Source organism: Oryx dammah, unplaced genomic scaffold (assembly GCF_014754425.2).
Source record: "Oryx dammah isolate SB20612 unplaced genomic scaffold, SCBI_Odam_1.1 HiC_scaffold_6, whole genome shotgun sequence".
In the NCBI taxonomy this organism is placed as follows: domain Eukaryota; kingdom Metazoa; phylum Chordata; class Mammalia; order Artiodactyla; family Bovidae; genus Oryx; species Oryx dammah.
The window spans coordinates 19,072,767-19,089,635 of record NW_024070190.1 but is presented as its reverse complement, the minus strand read 5'-3'; the positions used below and the strand labels follow the sequence as shown (position 1 = coordinate 19,089,635).

The window sequence follows — 16,869 nt, the reverse complement described above, 5'->3', positions numbered from 1 at the left end:
CCTTCAATTATTAATTTTACTTTTTAATTGAATTTCTTTTAAAAGGGCAACTTGGTTCCTGTGACAATAAAGGAACTTTAATAAAACAAAAGAAATGCTTTAATGTAACAAAGGTGAAAAGACCTGGTTATCTTCCCAAAGCTCATTGCTTTGAAAGATGCAAGTTTACAGTATATCTTGCTGGCCCATTTTGAACTGAATATAAATTAAATATTTAGAAATGCAAAAAATAGATCTTTTCAGCAAAAATCTTAATATTACTGATTTAGAAGAGATTTTATTTTATACCTTACAGCTTTTATTCTGTACTTTAAAAAGAACAAGGCTGATGTCCAAGGTGACAAATACAGATCTAGAATTCAACACCATGAAAACAGATATAATTCTGCTCAATTCTCATTCTAAGTCCTTCAAAGAGTAATGTAATAAGATCAGTTCGGGCAGGGTTAGCTCATGAGTCACAGCAGTGAAAATGAAGACTAATGAGGCTTTCTTTGCTTAGGAAGAAAAGGACATAGTAATTTGATGTTAATACAACAAACATTTGTAAGATCTGATGTAAAAAAGCAACTTTATGGTTTGTTTCTATAGGCATAAAAAGGACTGTTGGTATTTTAGGCTATATTCAGTATATAATATGCTAGTATTTTAAAATAGCCTACAATTCAAACATTTTATTTGAAACTGGAATAGTTCTCAAAGAGTTAAAACACAACCAAATCACTAATCAGAGTACTATTCAGCAATTCTGAGCTCTGTTATTAGAATTATATTTTAATATTATATTAATATTTAAAAATATCTTTCCATGGTACATCAGGAATAGCAACATATTTCAAGGAACAGGTTGAGTAATGAATAAAACAATGTGTAGGAGACGGTCACTGTACAAAGCAATGTCTATTGTTACAATTTAAGATGAACACAACACCGGGAGAGTAGCTGAAGCTGGGGGGGCACGCCACATCCTAATAGCAGCAACTGTGTGTTCTCATTTTAATCACATGAGTTAACTACTTAATACAGCACGGTTATTATACTGGTATTTACCATCCTAGTAAATTCAATAAATGATGGGAGAAAATTCAACAAGCAAGTTTATCATCTTTATTTAAGAGCAAATGCCTGGGAAGAATCTAAATGTTGGGAGAGAAAATTATAATGATGATAGTAACAATAATTTTTAAAAGCTGTATGTATTCAGTTATGCAGCAAATAAAAATTATAGGCTCAAACTTATTTCTTTATAGCATTAAAAAATAGTAATATGTTCTAAAAATGTTAAAAGTATGAATGTATTTTAAAATTAGGATACAAATAGTTTGGTGAGGTAGAAGGATTGTTTATCCACACGTTGAGCATAATAGCTATTTTCTAATCTTAATAAGTGAAAGTACTAAATACATGTCAATTTTGTATCCTATCTTTTAATGTTAACTTGCTTTCCCCCTCAACTCCCACTCCACCTCAATCTATTCCCTACTCTACCTCAACTAAGAGCAATAATCCCAAGTCATTATATGGCTAGCACAAAGCATTCTGTAGTTTCTGAAAGCAAATATTGCAGTCTTCAGTTTAGTGGACAGTAGAAAAACCAATAATTATATAATGTTGGAATTGTCTGAAAGTCAAGTATATATAAATAAATAATCTTATTTTTTCAAAATGACAAGACCAGTTATCATCCACTGGCCTACTAATCTTTGGGGATATTCTTGATTCTACAAGTTTTTTAAAAAGCCAGAGGAAAGTAAAACTAAAATCAACCAAAAGCAACATAATCATCTTCAATTTGGGGAGTTGTACTGAGCACAAGCCTAGCCATGGCCATGAGTGTGAGGGACATTGCTCTGCAGAGGGGTTCACGCCTGGGAATCCTCCTTTTGAGTCTTGGTCCCTTGCAGCAGTTAATCAGACATCCTGAGATACTCTGAAATAAATGAATGCTCATTGAATATGGCTCTTTCTGAAGATCCTTTAAATCTTTATTCCTAAAACCCATATAGTGTTAAGAATTCAAGTTTCTAATAGCCTAAATGTAGTTCCTACATTTAAAAAAAACTGACATTTTCATTTTATAACCAAAGGAAGGAACTCACCGTTATATTTTCTAGATCAAGGTGCTTATTGTGCACAGTTTCACAGAGCCTTCGAATTTTTTCTTTGATTTTGTTCATGTCTTTCTCATTCAGCAGCTTAGCTGAAGAAGCATCTTGTTCCAGTTCTAGAAGTCGAATCATCAGATCTAGGCTAGCTCTATCAAGATCCATGTTTAAACGATCTCTACTCAGTATGTACATGAGGGCAGCTGTACAAAGGGACAGATTCTTCAACAGACCCAAAAAGGGGAAGAAAAGTTAATGTAAGCAATTAGTGACTATTTCAGACAACAAAAGACTATTTTGACATTTGTTTACATTTAGAAACCTTGAAAATGTTTTATTCAGTGAAAATCTCCCTCTTAAAATTTCTAGGGAAATGAATACATCCAATAAATACATAAAGCACCACGGCTTAAAATTTTCCTTTCTACAGACATTCCCTATACGAATGTCTCAGAAGTGTTTAAGTGGAATTATATTTTTTCTGGCCTTTCTGTGCTAAATGAAGAGTTTACAAGACATTTTTTTTCAGCTATATAATCCTACTTTATAATATACTTCACTCTTTGTTCTTTATCATATAGTGAAGTCAAATTTCCATTTAAAATCAATAATGTAAATGTGTTTTAAAAAATAAACACAGCTGGGTTTGTGTTAATACATAAACTCAGGATGCTTGAAGAAACGTGTTAGACTCATTTGTTTAAAATAAACCTATCAGGCCTGGTTGAACCAAGTAGTTTTTTTAAAAAATCATTAATATCATGTGCTCTCAAAATCATTCAGATCAGGTGGTTAGCACATTCAGCTTATAAAATCTACATGTACTGAAGGTGATATAAAGCATTAACAGAACAAAGAGGTCTATGTTAGAATATTCCCAACATTTGGGATATTCTGTACTTCAACATTTTTTCTATGTATCTATTCTAATTGAAGTGTACTTGATCTTACATGAATTTCAATGCACAGAAACACAATTAACTATCTAAAATTTAAACTTTAAATCTCCAAAATTCAAACTGGGTTTCTAACTAACTGCTTACAGAGCAAAATATGTTTGGAAATAAGGCTTTGGAGATCCACTGCCGCTAAGAATATATATTAATGCTTTGGTCCTCTCATAACTTGGTAAGAAAGCACATTAATTCTTATTTCTCTTCTCCCTCATTGTTTTGAACCTGCTAAAACTTGGTAACTGACTTATCTTCATTTGGGCTTAAGTGTATTGCTTTCAGTTTCAGAAGACTCAGTATTAGATTCTGTCACCTAATCTATACTTCAAATATAATTTTCCTGAACAAAAATATAATAAAGCCATTTCAAATTACCACCACTGATGATTAGTAGTGATTTTTTTCTAACTTTGAAAATGTTAAACCTAACTTTTATATGTAAATATGCTCTATTTTTTAAGAGAAAGTGTCAAGTCATAATGAAAATGAGGATGTGATTCCTTTTCACAATGGGATTCAACATCCAAGCAAAATACTTAGAATTTTAATATCCAAAGTTTTTATTCATGTTATTAATGTCACAAAGAGGTAAAAGTTGTCCCCCTCACCCCAGTACTTTCTTTTTTTTAAATATAGATTACTTATTTTAATTGGAGATTAATTATAATATTGTATTAAAAATATGGAACGCTTCACGAATTTGCGTGTCATCCTTGCACAGGGGCCATGCTAATCTTCTCTGTATCGTTCCAATTTTAGTATATGTGCTGCCAAAGCGAGCACCCCAGTACTTTCTGATTCAAGGTAATCAATGCTTACAGAACTAAGTATTCAGTATGGTACGTATGTCATGTCAGACAATGGTTAACAGTATAAACTGACAAGGAAGAAAAAATGTTGAGCAAATAGTCTGAAATGATTTATTAAGCAAAAAATCCTGGCATTAAGTTTTTCTCAATATTTAGCAAATATGGGGCTTCACTGGTGGAGGTGAAGAATCTGCCTGCCAGTGCAGGAGATACAGGTTCAATCCCCGAGTGGGGAAGATCCCCAGGAGAAGGAAATGGCAATCCAGTTATTTTTGCCTGGAAATCCTATGGACAGAAGGCTGGCAGGCTACAGTCCTTGGGGTTGCAAAAAGAGCTGGGACACAACTTAGCTACTAAACAACAAAAACAAATTTAGTAAATATAAACTAGAATTCTAAAATAATGCTTCTCAACCCCAGAAACTTAAATACCTGATGATGCTGGGAATCATCCAAGGTTTTAAAGACCATTGCTACCATTCCATGTGCTCGCAGGTGCATTCGAAAACTGGGCATGGCACATTTAGTAGCCAAGCTAATAACACTAGAAGAAAACAGACTAGGTCAAGGGGACTGAAAATAGCTAGTGCGTTTTGTTTTTTTTTTTAATTTGCTAATACCTAAATAAACAACAGAGTGCTCCGGGGTTGGGGGTTTATGTGAGTCAAAGCATTGCCCATGCAGATCACAATATAAAGACATGGGCAAACCAAATTTATTAAATACTTACTGATGCACAGTATGTGATTAGGTACGCTATATTAAAAAAACACAAATAATACATGATTGTCTTCAGTGTATCCTTTATATTACTGCTACCATTAAAAGCAAAAACATCTCAGGTATCTTCCATGTTTCTGATCCATAAAAAGTATAAATATATAACTGGACATATTCCAAATGAGTGGATAATCCAATCAAACCAAGATATTCAAACCATTATAGTATGCCAAAGATGATCCAAATCAAAACATGCTTAAATCATTTATCACTTGCTTGTATAAAATCTGGTGCTAAAAAAGAAAAGATTCTTTGGCATAACACTTTTAACATCTGGAAACTGAAGCCCCCCTATGCTATGCTAAAATGCTGTACCATCCAACTTTCTTTAGTCCATGTAGGATCAAGTCCCTTAAAAGAAATCAATCACATTTTAACATCACTGGCTATAACCTACACCTATGATAACAAAAATTGCAAATGTTTGGCTCCACTGAGCTAAAAAATTTTAATGAGAAGGAGCATGCATACAATTTTCAAATATAAAAATAAGATCTTACCTAAGGCAACGTGTGTTTAGAGGCTGTGTGCTCTTTAAGCCACTTAACAAGTACTCAATGTCATCAGTGAACTCTTGGTTTTCACCAAATTCCACCACATCATTGAAGTGCTTCACGTGCTGAACAACAGTATACAACTGCCAAGAAAAAATAAGTCCACCTCTTTTGTAACTATGAAGTAGCATATTTAAATCTATGAACTTGCTCTGCTTTATTTAAAAGTGTATAAAGTAAGTTTATTAGATGGCAACCAACAAGTGTTTTAAAAACACTGGTAGTAGTAGGACGAGGTAAGTTTGTGGTTCAAAACTCAGTATCAGTTTACTGATATGTGCTCAAGACATTAAAAGGCTAAATTACATACAAAATTCTATCCACATGCAGTAAAACTGTATATGGATGCTTACTTCTTTGTCTTCTTTTCTGCATTTCAGTGCAGTAACTATATCTTGGTAGGGCTGAGTAGGTATTGTCACAGTTTTTATCACTTTGGGTGGTGGTGCGGGAGCCTTAAAAACTCCATCATCTTTTTGATTTTGCTCCTTTGAAGACAGCCTCACCTATTAATAAAGGTATTAAATTAGTTGTTCTAAATAAATATGTAAAAATAGTAATATCTCATCTACTTGGTAAATTTAGCTTGAGAGTAATAAAACCCCAATTCTCCCCCTCAAAGGTAGGGGGAGGCCTCTGAAAGGTCATAAGGGATACTTCAAAAATTCCATGCACTATAAGGTAAGACTTATATGTGTTTTACTCACAAAAGAACCACTCAGGAACTTATTCTGGTCTTTTCAACCTAACATTTCATACAATTAGTTATCCATCTCCAGAATCATTAGAAGGAATAAAGAACCAAAATGACATACATAAATAGCACTGACAAAGGACGCAGGATAGACAGGAAGAGGAAAACGACAACAGACAGACAAAAGGACTTTTAAAGTACAGGAGTCCATAGTTCATGGTAGGAAAAAATCAGCCATAAAAGCATGCACAATAATACCTAATATGCACAATAATGGTTTAATACTAGTAAAAGGAGCTTAGTTAATATATCCAGAAGACAGAGAACTGTACATTTTAGGATGATCTCTATTCCTATTTTTTATTGTCTATAAAGAATTCATTCTTTGATAGCTCCATATGACTGAGGTGTCACTATTAATCTGTAAGTTATTAATGTATGATCCTATCAGTTATTCTGGAGCAAATAATTTGCTAAAAATCTTTTTCAAATGTGTTTTGAACTGAAAGGTTATTACTATAATGCAAGAAAAAAGTTCTGCTCTAAAAAACAAATTAATCACTCAAAGCCACTTTAAGATCAGTGTAAGATATACTGATATAGCTCTCAATCATTTAAAAATTCCATAAAATGTGGATCAAGAATTGTCCAGTATTTTTAAGGCTTTCATTCATAACCTAGTAACACTAGAATTTCTGTTGTCCTGCCCACAATCATTACTTTTCCAGTGAATTAAACTAAAATCACTAAATTTTGGTGAAAAAGTTAAAAATAAAACTATTAAACAGAAAAGCTAGAGACTTTCAAATTATGAATGAAGATAGCAACTGCTTAATATTCTTCATACAAACATGAAATTAAAAAGTACAGTTCACTTACTGTGACACTCTGAGGTTTTACTACTGGTGGCGCAGGTAGTTCTTCTGAGTCTGGATGATTCCAATGTCTAGCATTATATACGGCTTTTGTAGGAGACTACAGGAAAGAGAAAAATATCAACTATTTCCATCTTACTCTGCATCCTTATATGATTATCACATTTTAAAACTAAAAATCACAAAGAATAATTTATATAAATTGGATTCTTTATCATTAGCACCAACTGGGAAGCCAAGATACACAATATCTGATTTATACACCATTATGCTCCTACCATGCCAATGGCGGGTATGGAGCCACGGTCCTATTTTGACACAAAATCAACAATCAGTGTTCTGGGCAACTGACTACCATCCAAGAAAAGAAATTTAAACCTCTGGTTTGGCTTATATTAACTTACTAATCAATACAGTTAATTCAACCTACTCTTTATTCCTCATACTACTGATTCATGCCCCACATTCTTCCAACAATGAAAATCAGGCAGCTTACAAGAAAGGATAAAAGTCCTTATTCATTTAGGTGAAACTGGTGAGTTTCCAGATGAGTGTCATTATTCAAGTTTTCAGGTTTTATATAAAGGTAAATATGGTATGTATACCAAAGTGGAATCTAATTCAGTACTACATACTAAAATACATGCAAAATGTATAAAAATGCATACTGGGTAGGATAAAGATGTAAATCACCCCACCCCGCTACAAGTTAGTTTACTGCCAAATCAATATACTATAAACTTTATGAAAAAGACCTTTCAGCTTTAACACTTTGAATTTAAAAACTGAGTATAAATAACTATGAGCCTGCATAATCAAATCCAGAGAATTAAATCTGTATTAAAAGGAACAAATCTTCATTTTCAAAAGGAAACTGATTAAACAGACTAATAACATTTTCTCCATCATTTACAAAATTATGTTAAACTATGTCTTTTAAACTTCAAATAATCTCATTAGAGATTTTTTCTTTGTAAGAGTATAATTAATAATCTTTGTATTTTCAGTATTACATATAAAAACCAAAGGAGTACAAGAAAAAAAACATACATCAAGGCTGGCCAAAAAATCTACATAAAAAATTAACCATCTTCCCTTACTAGCCTCAAAGAAGGAACATTATTGGAATTGAGCATCATACAAAGTTATCATTTTATATAAATATCTCCTTCAAAATAACCATGCTGTGACAAAAACAACTGTGTAAACTCCAGAAGAACTGGTTTTTCAAAAGACAGAGTTTAAACTAATTCACATACTAATTTTGTTAGAAAATCTTAATGTGAAAAGGAATCTACTGTGAAACTTACATAAAGCAGAAAGTCTCACTTGTACTGTGTATACAAACACATTAGTATTCTTATATATTAGCATAAAGTAATGCAGTATTAGTAAACTAAAGCAGTTTATGCAATGACTTGATCAGGTCTTGTGAGGCACAACGACATAGAGCAGACTCAACATCAATTTTTAACCTCTATTCCTTACTATTTTTCTCTCAATATCTATATAATTCACATGCCTGCTAGTTGTTAGATCCCTCATTTCAGCAACCTCAAATACCCAAAGCGCAGCCATAAGCCCGGGAAGATAACAGAGTTTTTAAAAGAAAACATGCCTCAAACCTGAAGCACTTATTTTTAAAAAGCATTGATTTCAAGAAAGAATATTTTGGATAATATGAAGGTTATCTGGTTCCACCAGTAACAAAACAGCAGAAGTCAGTGTTCTCAAGTGAGCAGGTCCTGGAGGCTGGGCCTCCCACCTATAAGACATGCACACCGCTACACACAGAGCAGACAGCGGGTAAGCGCCTACTGCACAGCACCGCCAAGCCTACTCAACACTCTGTAACGGCCTACGTGGGAAAAGAGTCTAAAAGAGAGTGGATATATGTATAGGCATAACTGATTCACTTTGCTCTACACCTGAAACTACCACAGTGCTGTAAGTCAACTGTACTCCCAATAAAATCTTTTTAATTAATAGCAAAATATAGATATATAGGAAACAGACCCCCTTCTAGTTAACTGCAAGTGGCAGTACACCTAATAGTTACAAAGGAGAGATAGCAACTACATGGTATGGATTAAACTCCAGATAAATAGTAAGTTCTACTACTACTCGTTACTAAATATTTTTCTCATCTATAAAATAGCATTCATAACAGTATCTAGTCAAGGCTATGGTTTTTCCAGTGGTCACGTATGGATGTGAGAGTTGGACTGTGAAGAAAGCTGAGCAACGAAGAATGGATGCTTTTGAACTATGGTGTTGGAGAAGACTCTTGAGAGTCCCTTGGACTGCAAGGAGATCCAACCAGTCCATTCTGAAGGAGATCAGCCCTGGGTGTTCTTTGGAAGGAATGATGCTAAAGCTGAAACTCCAGTACTTTGGCCACCTCATGCGAAGAGCTGACTCACTGGAAAAGACTCTGATGCTGGCAGGGATTGGGGGCAGGAGGACAAGGGAACGACAGAAGATGAGATGGCTGGATGGCATCACAGACTCGATGGACGTGAATCTGGGTGAACTCCAGGAGTTGGTGATGGACAGGGAGGCCTGGCGTGCTGCAATTCATGGCGTCGCAAAGAGTCAGACACGACTGAGCGACTGAACTGAACTGAACTGAACAGTATCTACTGCAAAAGGGTTGTTGTGAGGATTAAATGAATATATGTAAAACACATATTAGAGTGCCTGAAACAGTATGTACTATACAAGTATTATCACTGATAGTACTAATGATAATAACTATTACGTGATGATGTGCGAGTATGGGTTCAGCATCTATATAAGAAAATTGGAGTGTATATACACACACACACACACATCTACTCACCTAACAGAGGCCTGAAATAAAAGGGATACCTGACATAAACATACTCTGTTAACAAATATTATTATAAAAAGCAGACTGGGATAGACTGTTCTAATTCATCTCAAAATTCAATAATATCCTTGATAAATACAGAGGCAAAAATCCTCAACAAAATACTAGAAAACTAAATTCAACAGCACATTAAAAGGATCATACATCCTAACTATATATAGGATTTATTCCTGGGATGCAAGGTTGTTTCAACACATGTAAACTAATCAATGTGATACACCACCTTTATGGTAAAGGACAAATATCACATAATCATCTCAAATGGTGCAGAAAAACCACTAAACAAAATCCAACTCTCTTTAATGAAAAATATTCAACAAAAGAAACTGAAGGAAATTATCTCAACAGAGGTCATATTTTAAAAGGCCCACAGCTAACATCATACTCAATAGTGAAAAAAATGAAAGCTTTTCCTCTGAGATCAGTAACAAGGTAAGGACGTCCACTCTCACTGATTAAACACAATACTGAACATATAACAAAAGTAATTTGGCAAGAAAAATAAATAAAAGGCATCCAAATAAAAAAACTTTTTCTCTGTTCACAAATGACATAATCTTGTATATAGAAAACCATAAAGATGTCACCAAAAAAAAAAAAACCATTAGAACAAATAAAAATGTATTCAATAAAGTTGTATTTGAGCAAACTCTGGGAGATAGTGGAGGACAAAGAGAGGAGGCTGGCATGCTGCAGTCCATGGAGTTGCAGAGCCAGACACGACTGGTGACTGAACAGCAACATGATACAGGGCTCATCTGCACTTACACACACCAACAGAGGACATCTGAAGAGGAGATGGAAGGAAATTCCATTCACAACCACAGCAAAAAGAATACAATGCTCAGGAATAAATTTAACCAAAGAGGCAAAAGATCTGTGTGCACCGAGGACTACAAAACGCTGAAATTAAAAGACACAAAGAAATGGAAAAACACCCTTTGCTCATGGATTAGATGACTTAGTAGTTAAAATGGCCATACTATTCAAAGTGATCTACAACTTCAATGGAATTCCTGTCAAAATCCTAACGGTAATTTCTACAGAAACAGACCAAACTTAAAGCTTATATGGCATCTCTAAAGACCCGGAATAGCCAAACAATCTTGAGAAATAACAAAAAGACCAGAGGCCCCACATTTGCTGATTTCAAAACATTACAAAACTACAGTAATCAAAAGAGTAGGGTACTGATGCAGAGACAAATATATAGATCAAGTGTACAGAATATAACACCCAGGAATAAATCCACATATATATGGTCAAATTATCTTCACCAGTGGGGACAGTCTCTCCAACAAATGGTGCTGGGAAAACTAGATATCCACATCCAAAAGAATTAAACTTGACCTTCATCTTACACCATACACAAAAATATTTTTAAAACTTAAAAGTAAGACCTGAAGCTAAAACTCCCAGAAAACATGGGTGTGTGGGGGATACTTAACGGTGATTATAGCAATGACTTCTTGCCACGAACAAGGAACAAAAGCAAGCATGAACAGCTAGGAGTGCATCATGAGAAGCCGCTGCACAGCAAAGAAAACAAGAGTGAAAAATGCAACCTACAGAACAGAAGAAAAATCTTCAAACCGTTTGTCTGATAAGAGATTACTATCCCAAATAGACAGGGAACTCCTATAAGTCAATAGCAAAAGAAAAGAAAAAGAAAAACAGGCAACAGACTTGAATAGAACTCTAAGCACCGAAGAATTGATCCTTTCTAATTGTGGTGCTGGAGAAGACTCCTGTGAGTCCCTTGGACAGCAAGGAGATCAAAACAGTCAAGCCTAAAGGAACTCAACCCTGAACAGTCATTGAAAGGACTGATGCTAAGGCTGAAGCTCCAATACTTTAGCCACCTGATGCACAGAGCTGACTCATTAGAAAGGACCCTTATTCTGGGAAAGACTGAGGGCAAGAGGAGAAGGGGACAGAGGATGAGTTGGCTGGATGGCATCACCGACTCAATGGACATGAATCTGAGCAAACTCTGGGAGATGGTGAAAGACAGGGAGGCCTGGCATGCTGCAGTCCATGGGGTCACAAAGAGCCGGACATGACTGAGCAACTGAACAACAAATATGATCCTGCAATCCCACTTTGAAGTATTTATTCAGAACAATTAAGAACAGGATCTCGAAGAAATCTTGTACTTCCATGTTCAATGCAGTATTTTTCAAAATGGCCAAAAGGTAGAAATAACCTAACTATCCATCAACAGAGAATAAAGAAAATGTTACATATCCATACAACAGAATATTATTCAGCCATTAAAAAAAAAATCCTATCATATGCTATAATATGAACCTTCAGGACATTACCCTAAATGAAATAAGCCAGTCACAGAAAGACTTAATACTGCATGATTCCACTTATAAGAATTCTAGTCAAACTCATAAAAATAGAAATGGTGGTTGGGAGGGGCTGGACAGAGGCCAAAGTGGGGAGTTGCTATTCAATGGGTATAAAGTTTCAGTCAGGCAAGATGAAGAAATGCTACTACAAAACCATGGTACAATATTGTGCTTACAGTTAACAATACTATACACTTAACAATTTCCTATGAGGTAGACCTCATGTTGTAGTTTTTATCACAATAAAAAAAAAGAACTTTGAAAAGCATTTGAAGCTTAAAATGTATACAGTATACAGAATAAATACACAAGTTATATTCAAAAGATACACTCATGAACATTTTGTTTACTCTGTTGAATAAGGTGGCTTAGTAAACACTATTATTTTAAAAGTTTTGACAAGGTTTTACAATTTTAATGCTAAAGACTAATCTAAAATTTTGAGTGAATCCAATGAGAACTGTTGTTCCCTACTGTTAATTATTTCAAAGTTTTACAAAGTTAATATAGGGTTTATTACAGGGAGCAGGAGGATTTGAGGATACACCCTACTATTTAAAATTTTTTTTAAAAATGCATGTGGTTAATAGACACAGACCAACACTGACTCTGAGCTCTTCACATCACTTCAAATAGTCTAACAACTTCACGTGCAGCTCCATGCGTGTCACAGACTGTACTGCACACAATATCTACAAAAATACCAGACAGCAATTGACTTTCCGTGGAAAACAAAAATCTCTCTTACCATTTAGCAACCTAGCTGAATTGTAACTGAGTCCTTTCGACTGCACTACCAGGCTTACTTAAATCTTCTTCATTGTTTTTCTGGTTTGAAAACTAGATGTGTCACATTAACTAGATTCCTTAACTTTTCAGTGTTAAAGTTATTTATGGATTCCATTTCTTCTGAAATCTACTCCAAAGAATACTTAAAAACCAAAAAAAAAAAGTAAAAAGCTCTTAAGACTATTCTAACATCTAAAGATTTGGAATCATTTTAGCATATTTCAATCCTAGTAATCTTAAACATACTAACATACCATTCCTTTGTTTCAGTTCTCCAGGGGCATGACATATAAGAAGAACCTCAAATGTTAACACTGTGTTACAGCTAAGGAAAAAATACGCCAGTGACAGACACATGGCACATTTATCTACGAGAGAAAATTCAATTTCTACAAAAACAATGGACAAAAATTGGTTTTTACAATTATAATGCAAGGCTATGGTTAACAGATTGGCTTGTTGAATCACAATTAGAGGTAAGAAGAGTTATTTCATGAAAAGCTAATAAGAAATAACAATATTATGGTATTCTTTATTGAGCTGGCTCTCAAAGGGGGAAAAAAATTGAAATAACTGCTTTTAAGCCATGTGAACTTTTTAGCAGTACCAAACCTATTTCTGAGTTTTGAAGAGTACTGTGTACTAACTGAGGACAAATACAGGAAGCGGATTTGAGTTCATGCAGCCTCCCCCACACAAGGATATCATGACACAGCTGCACTCTCACCAGTGAGTCTACCAGCACGAGCCTTGACTGAAGGGTTTCTGAAAAAGCAAAGTGCCGCAGAGCACAACGGTGCATGCATCGCTCTCTAGTGACAATTCAAGGGGAGAACATGCATCCGGATTTGACTTTTTATTAATTCTTAAGGTTTCTTTTTGTTTAAGATGGGCAGTAGAGGCAGAGAGTGTTTGAGGAAGAAAGTTTCACAAAGATTAAGGTACCTTTTGGCTCTTTAGAACTTTATTTTAAGCATAATGATATAATCTCAGATTGTCTTAAACTATGATCGAAACAGACTTAAAATAAAACTTCCTAATTTGTTTAGATATTCAGGGCATAATTTGAGGAAAAACTGCACCCATCCCTAAACTAAAACCAAGAATGTCTCTACTGCTAAGAACTAGACAATCAGAAGTGTTAAGACAGTGCACTAAGCAAAGGTATAACCCACACATACATGGCATGAGTAGAGGTGAAAACTTCCTGATTCAATTAAACCCTACAGATAAAACTTTCAAGAGACAGTTATTTTTATGAATAAATTGTCAACTCCTATCCACAAGAACAATTTATCTGCTACTCAGTTGTTTTAACTTCAAAGTATTTGTAACAATGTTGTAAAATTTTATAACAGATATTGCCACATCAAAATATCATCTTAAAATATCATAATTTGAGCATAAGCTCTAAAAATTTTAGTAAAACTTTATAAAAACAGGTACTTGCACATCAGAATATCACCCTGAAACAGCATAACCTGAGCATAAGCTCTAAAAAGTCCAAATAACAAAGCATAAAATAAAATATTTGACACTCTGAAAACTACTACTATTAAGCCTGCAGCTCAACAATTATTAAAATAAAAAGATACTAGGATGAGCCAGGGTTTAAAAAAAAAAAAAAAGAAAAATCAGCTGAAATAAGCATCAGCTTTACAAGTAAAACTATCACGAAATATAGAATGAACCAGTTGTATTAGGGAGATGACTTATCCAATTTAGAAACACAAAAAAAGAAGCTGAAAATATCTTGAAATACGGCTAGATAGAGAATATTCAACCTCCCCTTCACTGACCTGGACACATGCTTGCCCTGATTTTCCAACATCTCTTGCTACATGCGTGGGCATATGACCAGGTTCTAGTCAATGGCACATGAACAGAAGTGCAGGACACCTTCTGGATCCTGGCCTTCGAGGCATGCTGACTGCCTCCCCTTCCCATTCTCACTATTCATATTCTTCAATACTCTACAGAGATGGTAGAACACCACAACAGAGGAAGATGGGTCCCTGACAATATAGCAACTTGAAAACAGTCCAGAGATAAACAGCCAAGGACTGATAAGCCAAAGAAAAATAAGCTAGCTACTGAGAACTAATTTGAGATTTCTTTTACATTTGCTGAGTCAAATGCTACTGAAATTACTTAGGAATAAATAATGGTAGGAATCTGATAAATACATAAACTTTTGCCAACACCAGACTTGTGTACATGTATCCTACACACATATAATCTTAAAAAGAAACAATCTGAAGGATATAAAGAACATCTGCAAGAATAGAGCAAGGAAAAAACATGATCTAAAGTCGACTTTTCTTTTAAAAAACTTGTTAATATATATACTCTGAGGACAAGCTCTATGAACTTACATGGTGCGATTTCTAAGAATTACTACTAAAAAATTTTAAAAGAAAGCTAAGTGCAAAAGTACACATATAGATGCTACCTTTTACTATATAAGAAAGGGGAGAAATAAGAAAATTTATGCTTGTTTTTATACAAAGAAAGAGAGACAGGATAAAGCAGAGAACAATTAACAGTTCCTGACCAGGGGTGGGTGATGGGATAGAACACTGCTCAACAAAGTGACCCTTCACTGAATTTACCTTTCTGTACAGTACTGACTTTTGGTTGTTTTTTTTTTTTAATTTATTTATTTATTTATTTTTAATTTTTACTTTACAATTCTGTATTGGTTTTGGCATAGATTGACATGAATCCACCACAGGTGTACATGCGTTCAGTACTGACTTTTGGAAGCATGTTAATGTTGTGCATAATCAGTCAAATAAATAAATACAAATAAAAGGGAGAAAAAAACCTCAAAGTGAAAGCAAACCAGAACAAACCAACCTACTCACCATTCAATGAACAGCAAATACAAAGAAGGGAAGACAGAGCCCAAGAGACGGGCAGACAGAGCTAACCTCACTAACTTCTGAGCACAGTATTTATCTTTACACCTCAAGACAGGGAATGTAGGGTAGGACAAGTGCAGGATTACAAATAAATCCTAAACACATTAGTAGAGTTATTTATTGCAGTGGAATGGACAAAGCAACTCTGTAACTCTTTTAGACCTATTACAGGTTTGAGTAAAAGTGTTGATACTGTTGGGAGTAAAGACAAGACCAGAGAAGAGAACCCTGTAGGTACGGGCTAATATTGAAGTTAGTGTGAACTCATGATTTCTAGAACAGATATGTGCAGGAAATCTGTATGCATGTGCATACCTATGCTGGAATCTATATGTGTTTAGCTGCATATTTCCTATCTCCATCTTCAAAAAGGGCCAAGAAGTGAAGACCATGTCTACTGTACCAATCTTGGTCTCTGCTCCTCACTAAAGGGAACAGAACTCCTCACAGAATGGGCCTGATTCCAGGGCTGGAGCAGAGCACATATGAGATGAAACTCAAACACTGTGTTACACCAGAAAGCGCCCACAGAATGATGGGGTATGTCACAGTGATAGAAGAGCCACACTCGCTTCATCAGGACAAATGTACTTATAAAACAAATAATGAATTATGAGCCTTTTTTTTATAAAAAAGGTAGTGATTCATGAGTCCAAAATGACAGAAATAAAACAACCAAATGGATAAGTAAATAAAACAAATGGGGAGAGGGGTGGGTTGATGCTTACAGCAGTGCTGAGAACTGACTAAATGATTATTTTGCAAGCAGCACAGTTAAACACTGAATCAGAAAGTATCAGAAATATCAGCATGCATATTAAATAGAAGAGTATGAAGAACAAAGTAGTTGAACAGTCTCTTCAAAGACTGCATTTTAGTTACAAGAGGAAGAAAATAATTATACAGCAATTATATAAGGGCCTACCCCTTTAACTGGGTGATTATAATTAACATCCATCCAGAGGTGGCACACTGAACAGAATATATCATTACTTACACAGTATTTCAGTCTAGAATGAATAACCTGAATCTAATCATGAGCAAACTTCAGATTAGACCAAAATGAGAAGCTGTTTTTTAAAGGGAGGATCGGGGGAATGTCAGTGTCATAAAAAACAGACTATAGAAATGTTCCTA

The 16,869-nt window shown here is 34.7% G+C and overlaps 1 protein-coding gene and 1 non-coding gene across 3 annotated transcripts in view; both read right to left on the bottom strand.

Annotated features, from left to right (window-relative positions):
• WAPL (WAPL cohesin release factor) overlaps positions 1 to 16,869 on the bottom strand; it is a 77,305-nt gene that overhangs the window by 15,248 nt on the left and 45,188 nt on the right. For both annotated transcript variants that reach the window (XM_040242176.1, XM_040242177.1), the window contains exons 5-9: positions 6,774 to 6,869; positions 5,554 to 5,706; positions 5,147 to 5,283; positions 4,299 to 4,410; positions 2,100 to 2,327 (exon numbers count right to left, since the gene is read on the bottom strand). In XM_040242176.1, the coding sequence (XP_040098110.1) occupies positions 2,100 to 2,327; positions 4,299 to 4,410; positions 5,147 to 5,283; positions 5,554 to 5,706; positions 6,774 to 6,869 (726 nt within the window). The remainder of the gene's footprint in view (positions 1 to 2,099; positions 2,328 to 4,298; positions 4,411 to 5,146; positions 5,284 to 5,553; positions 5,707 to 6,773; positions 6,870 to 16,869) is intronic.
• LOC120865519 lies at positions 3,735 to 3,841 on the bottom strand. Its single transcript, XR_005721427.1, has one exon. It is a non-coding gene; the product is annotated as a U6 spliceosomal RNA (small nuclear RNA).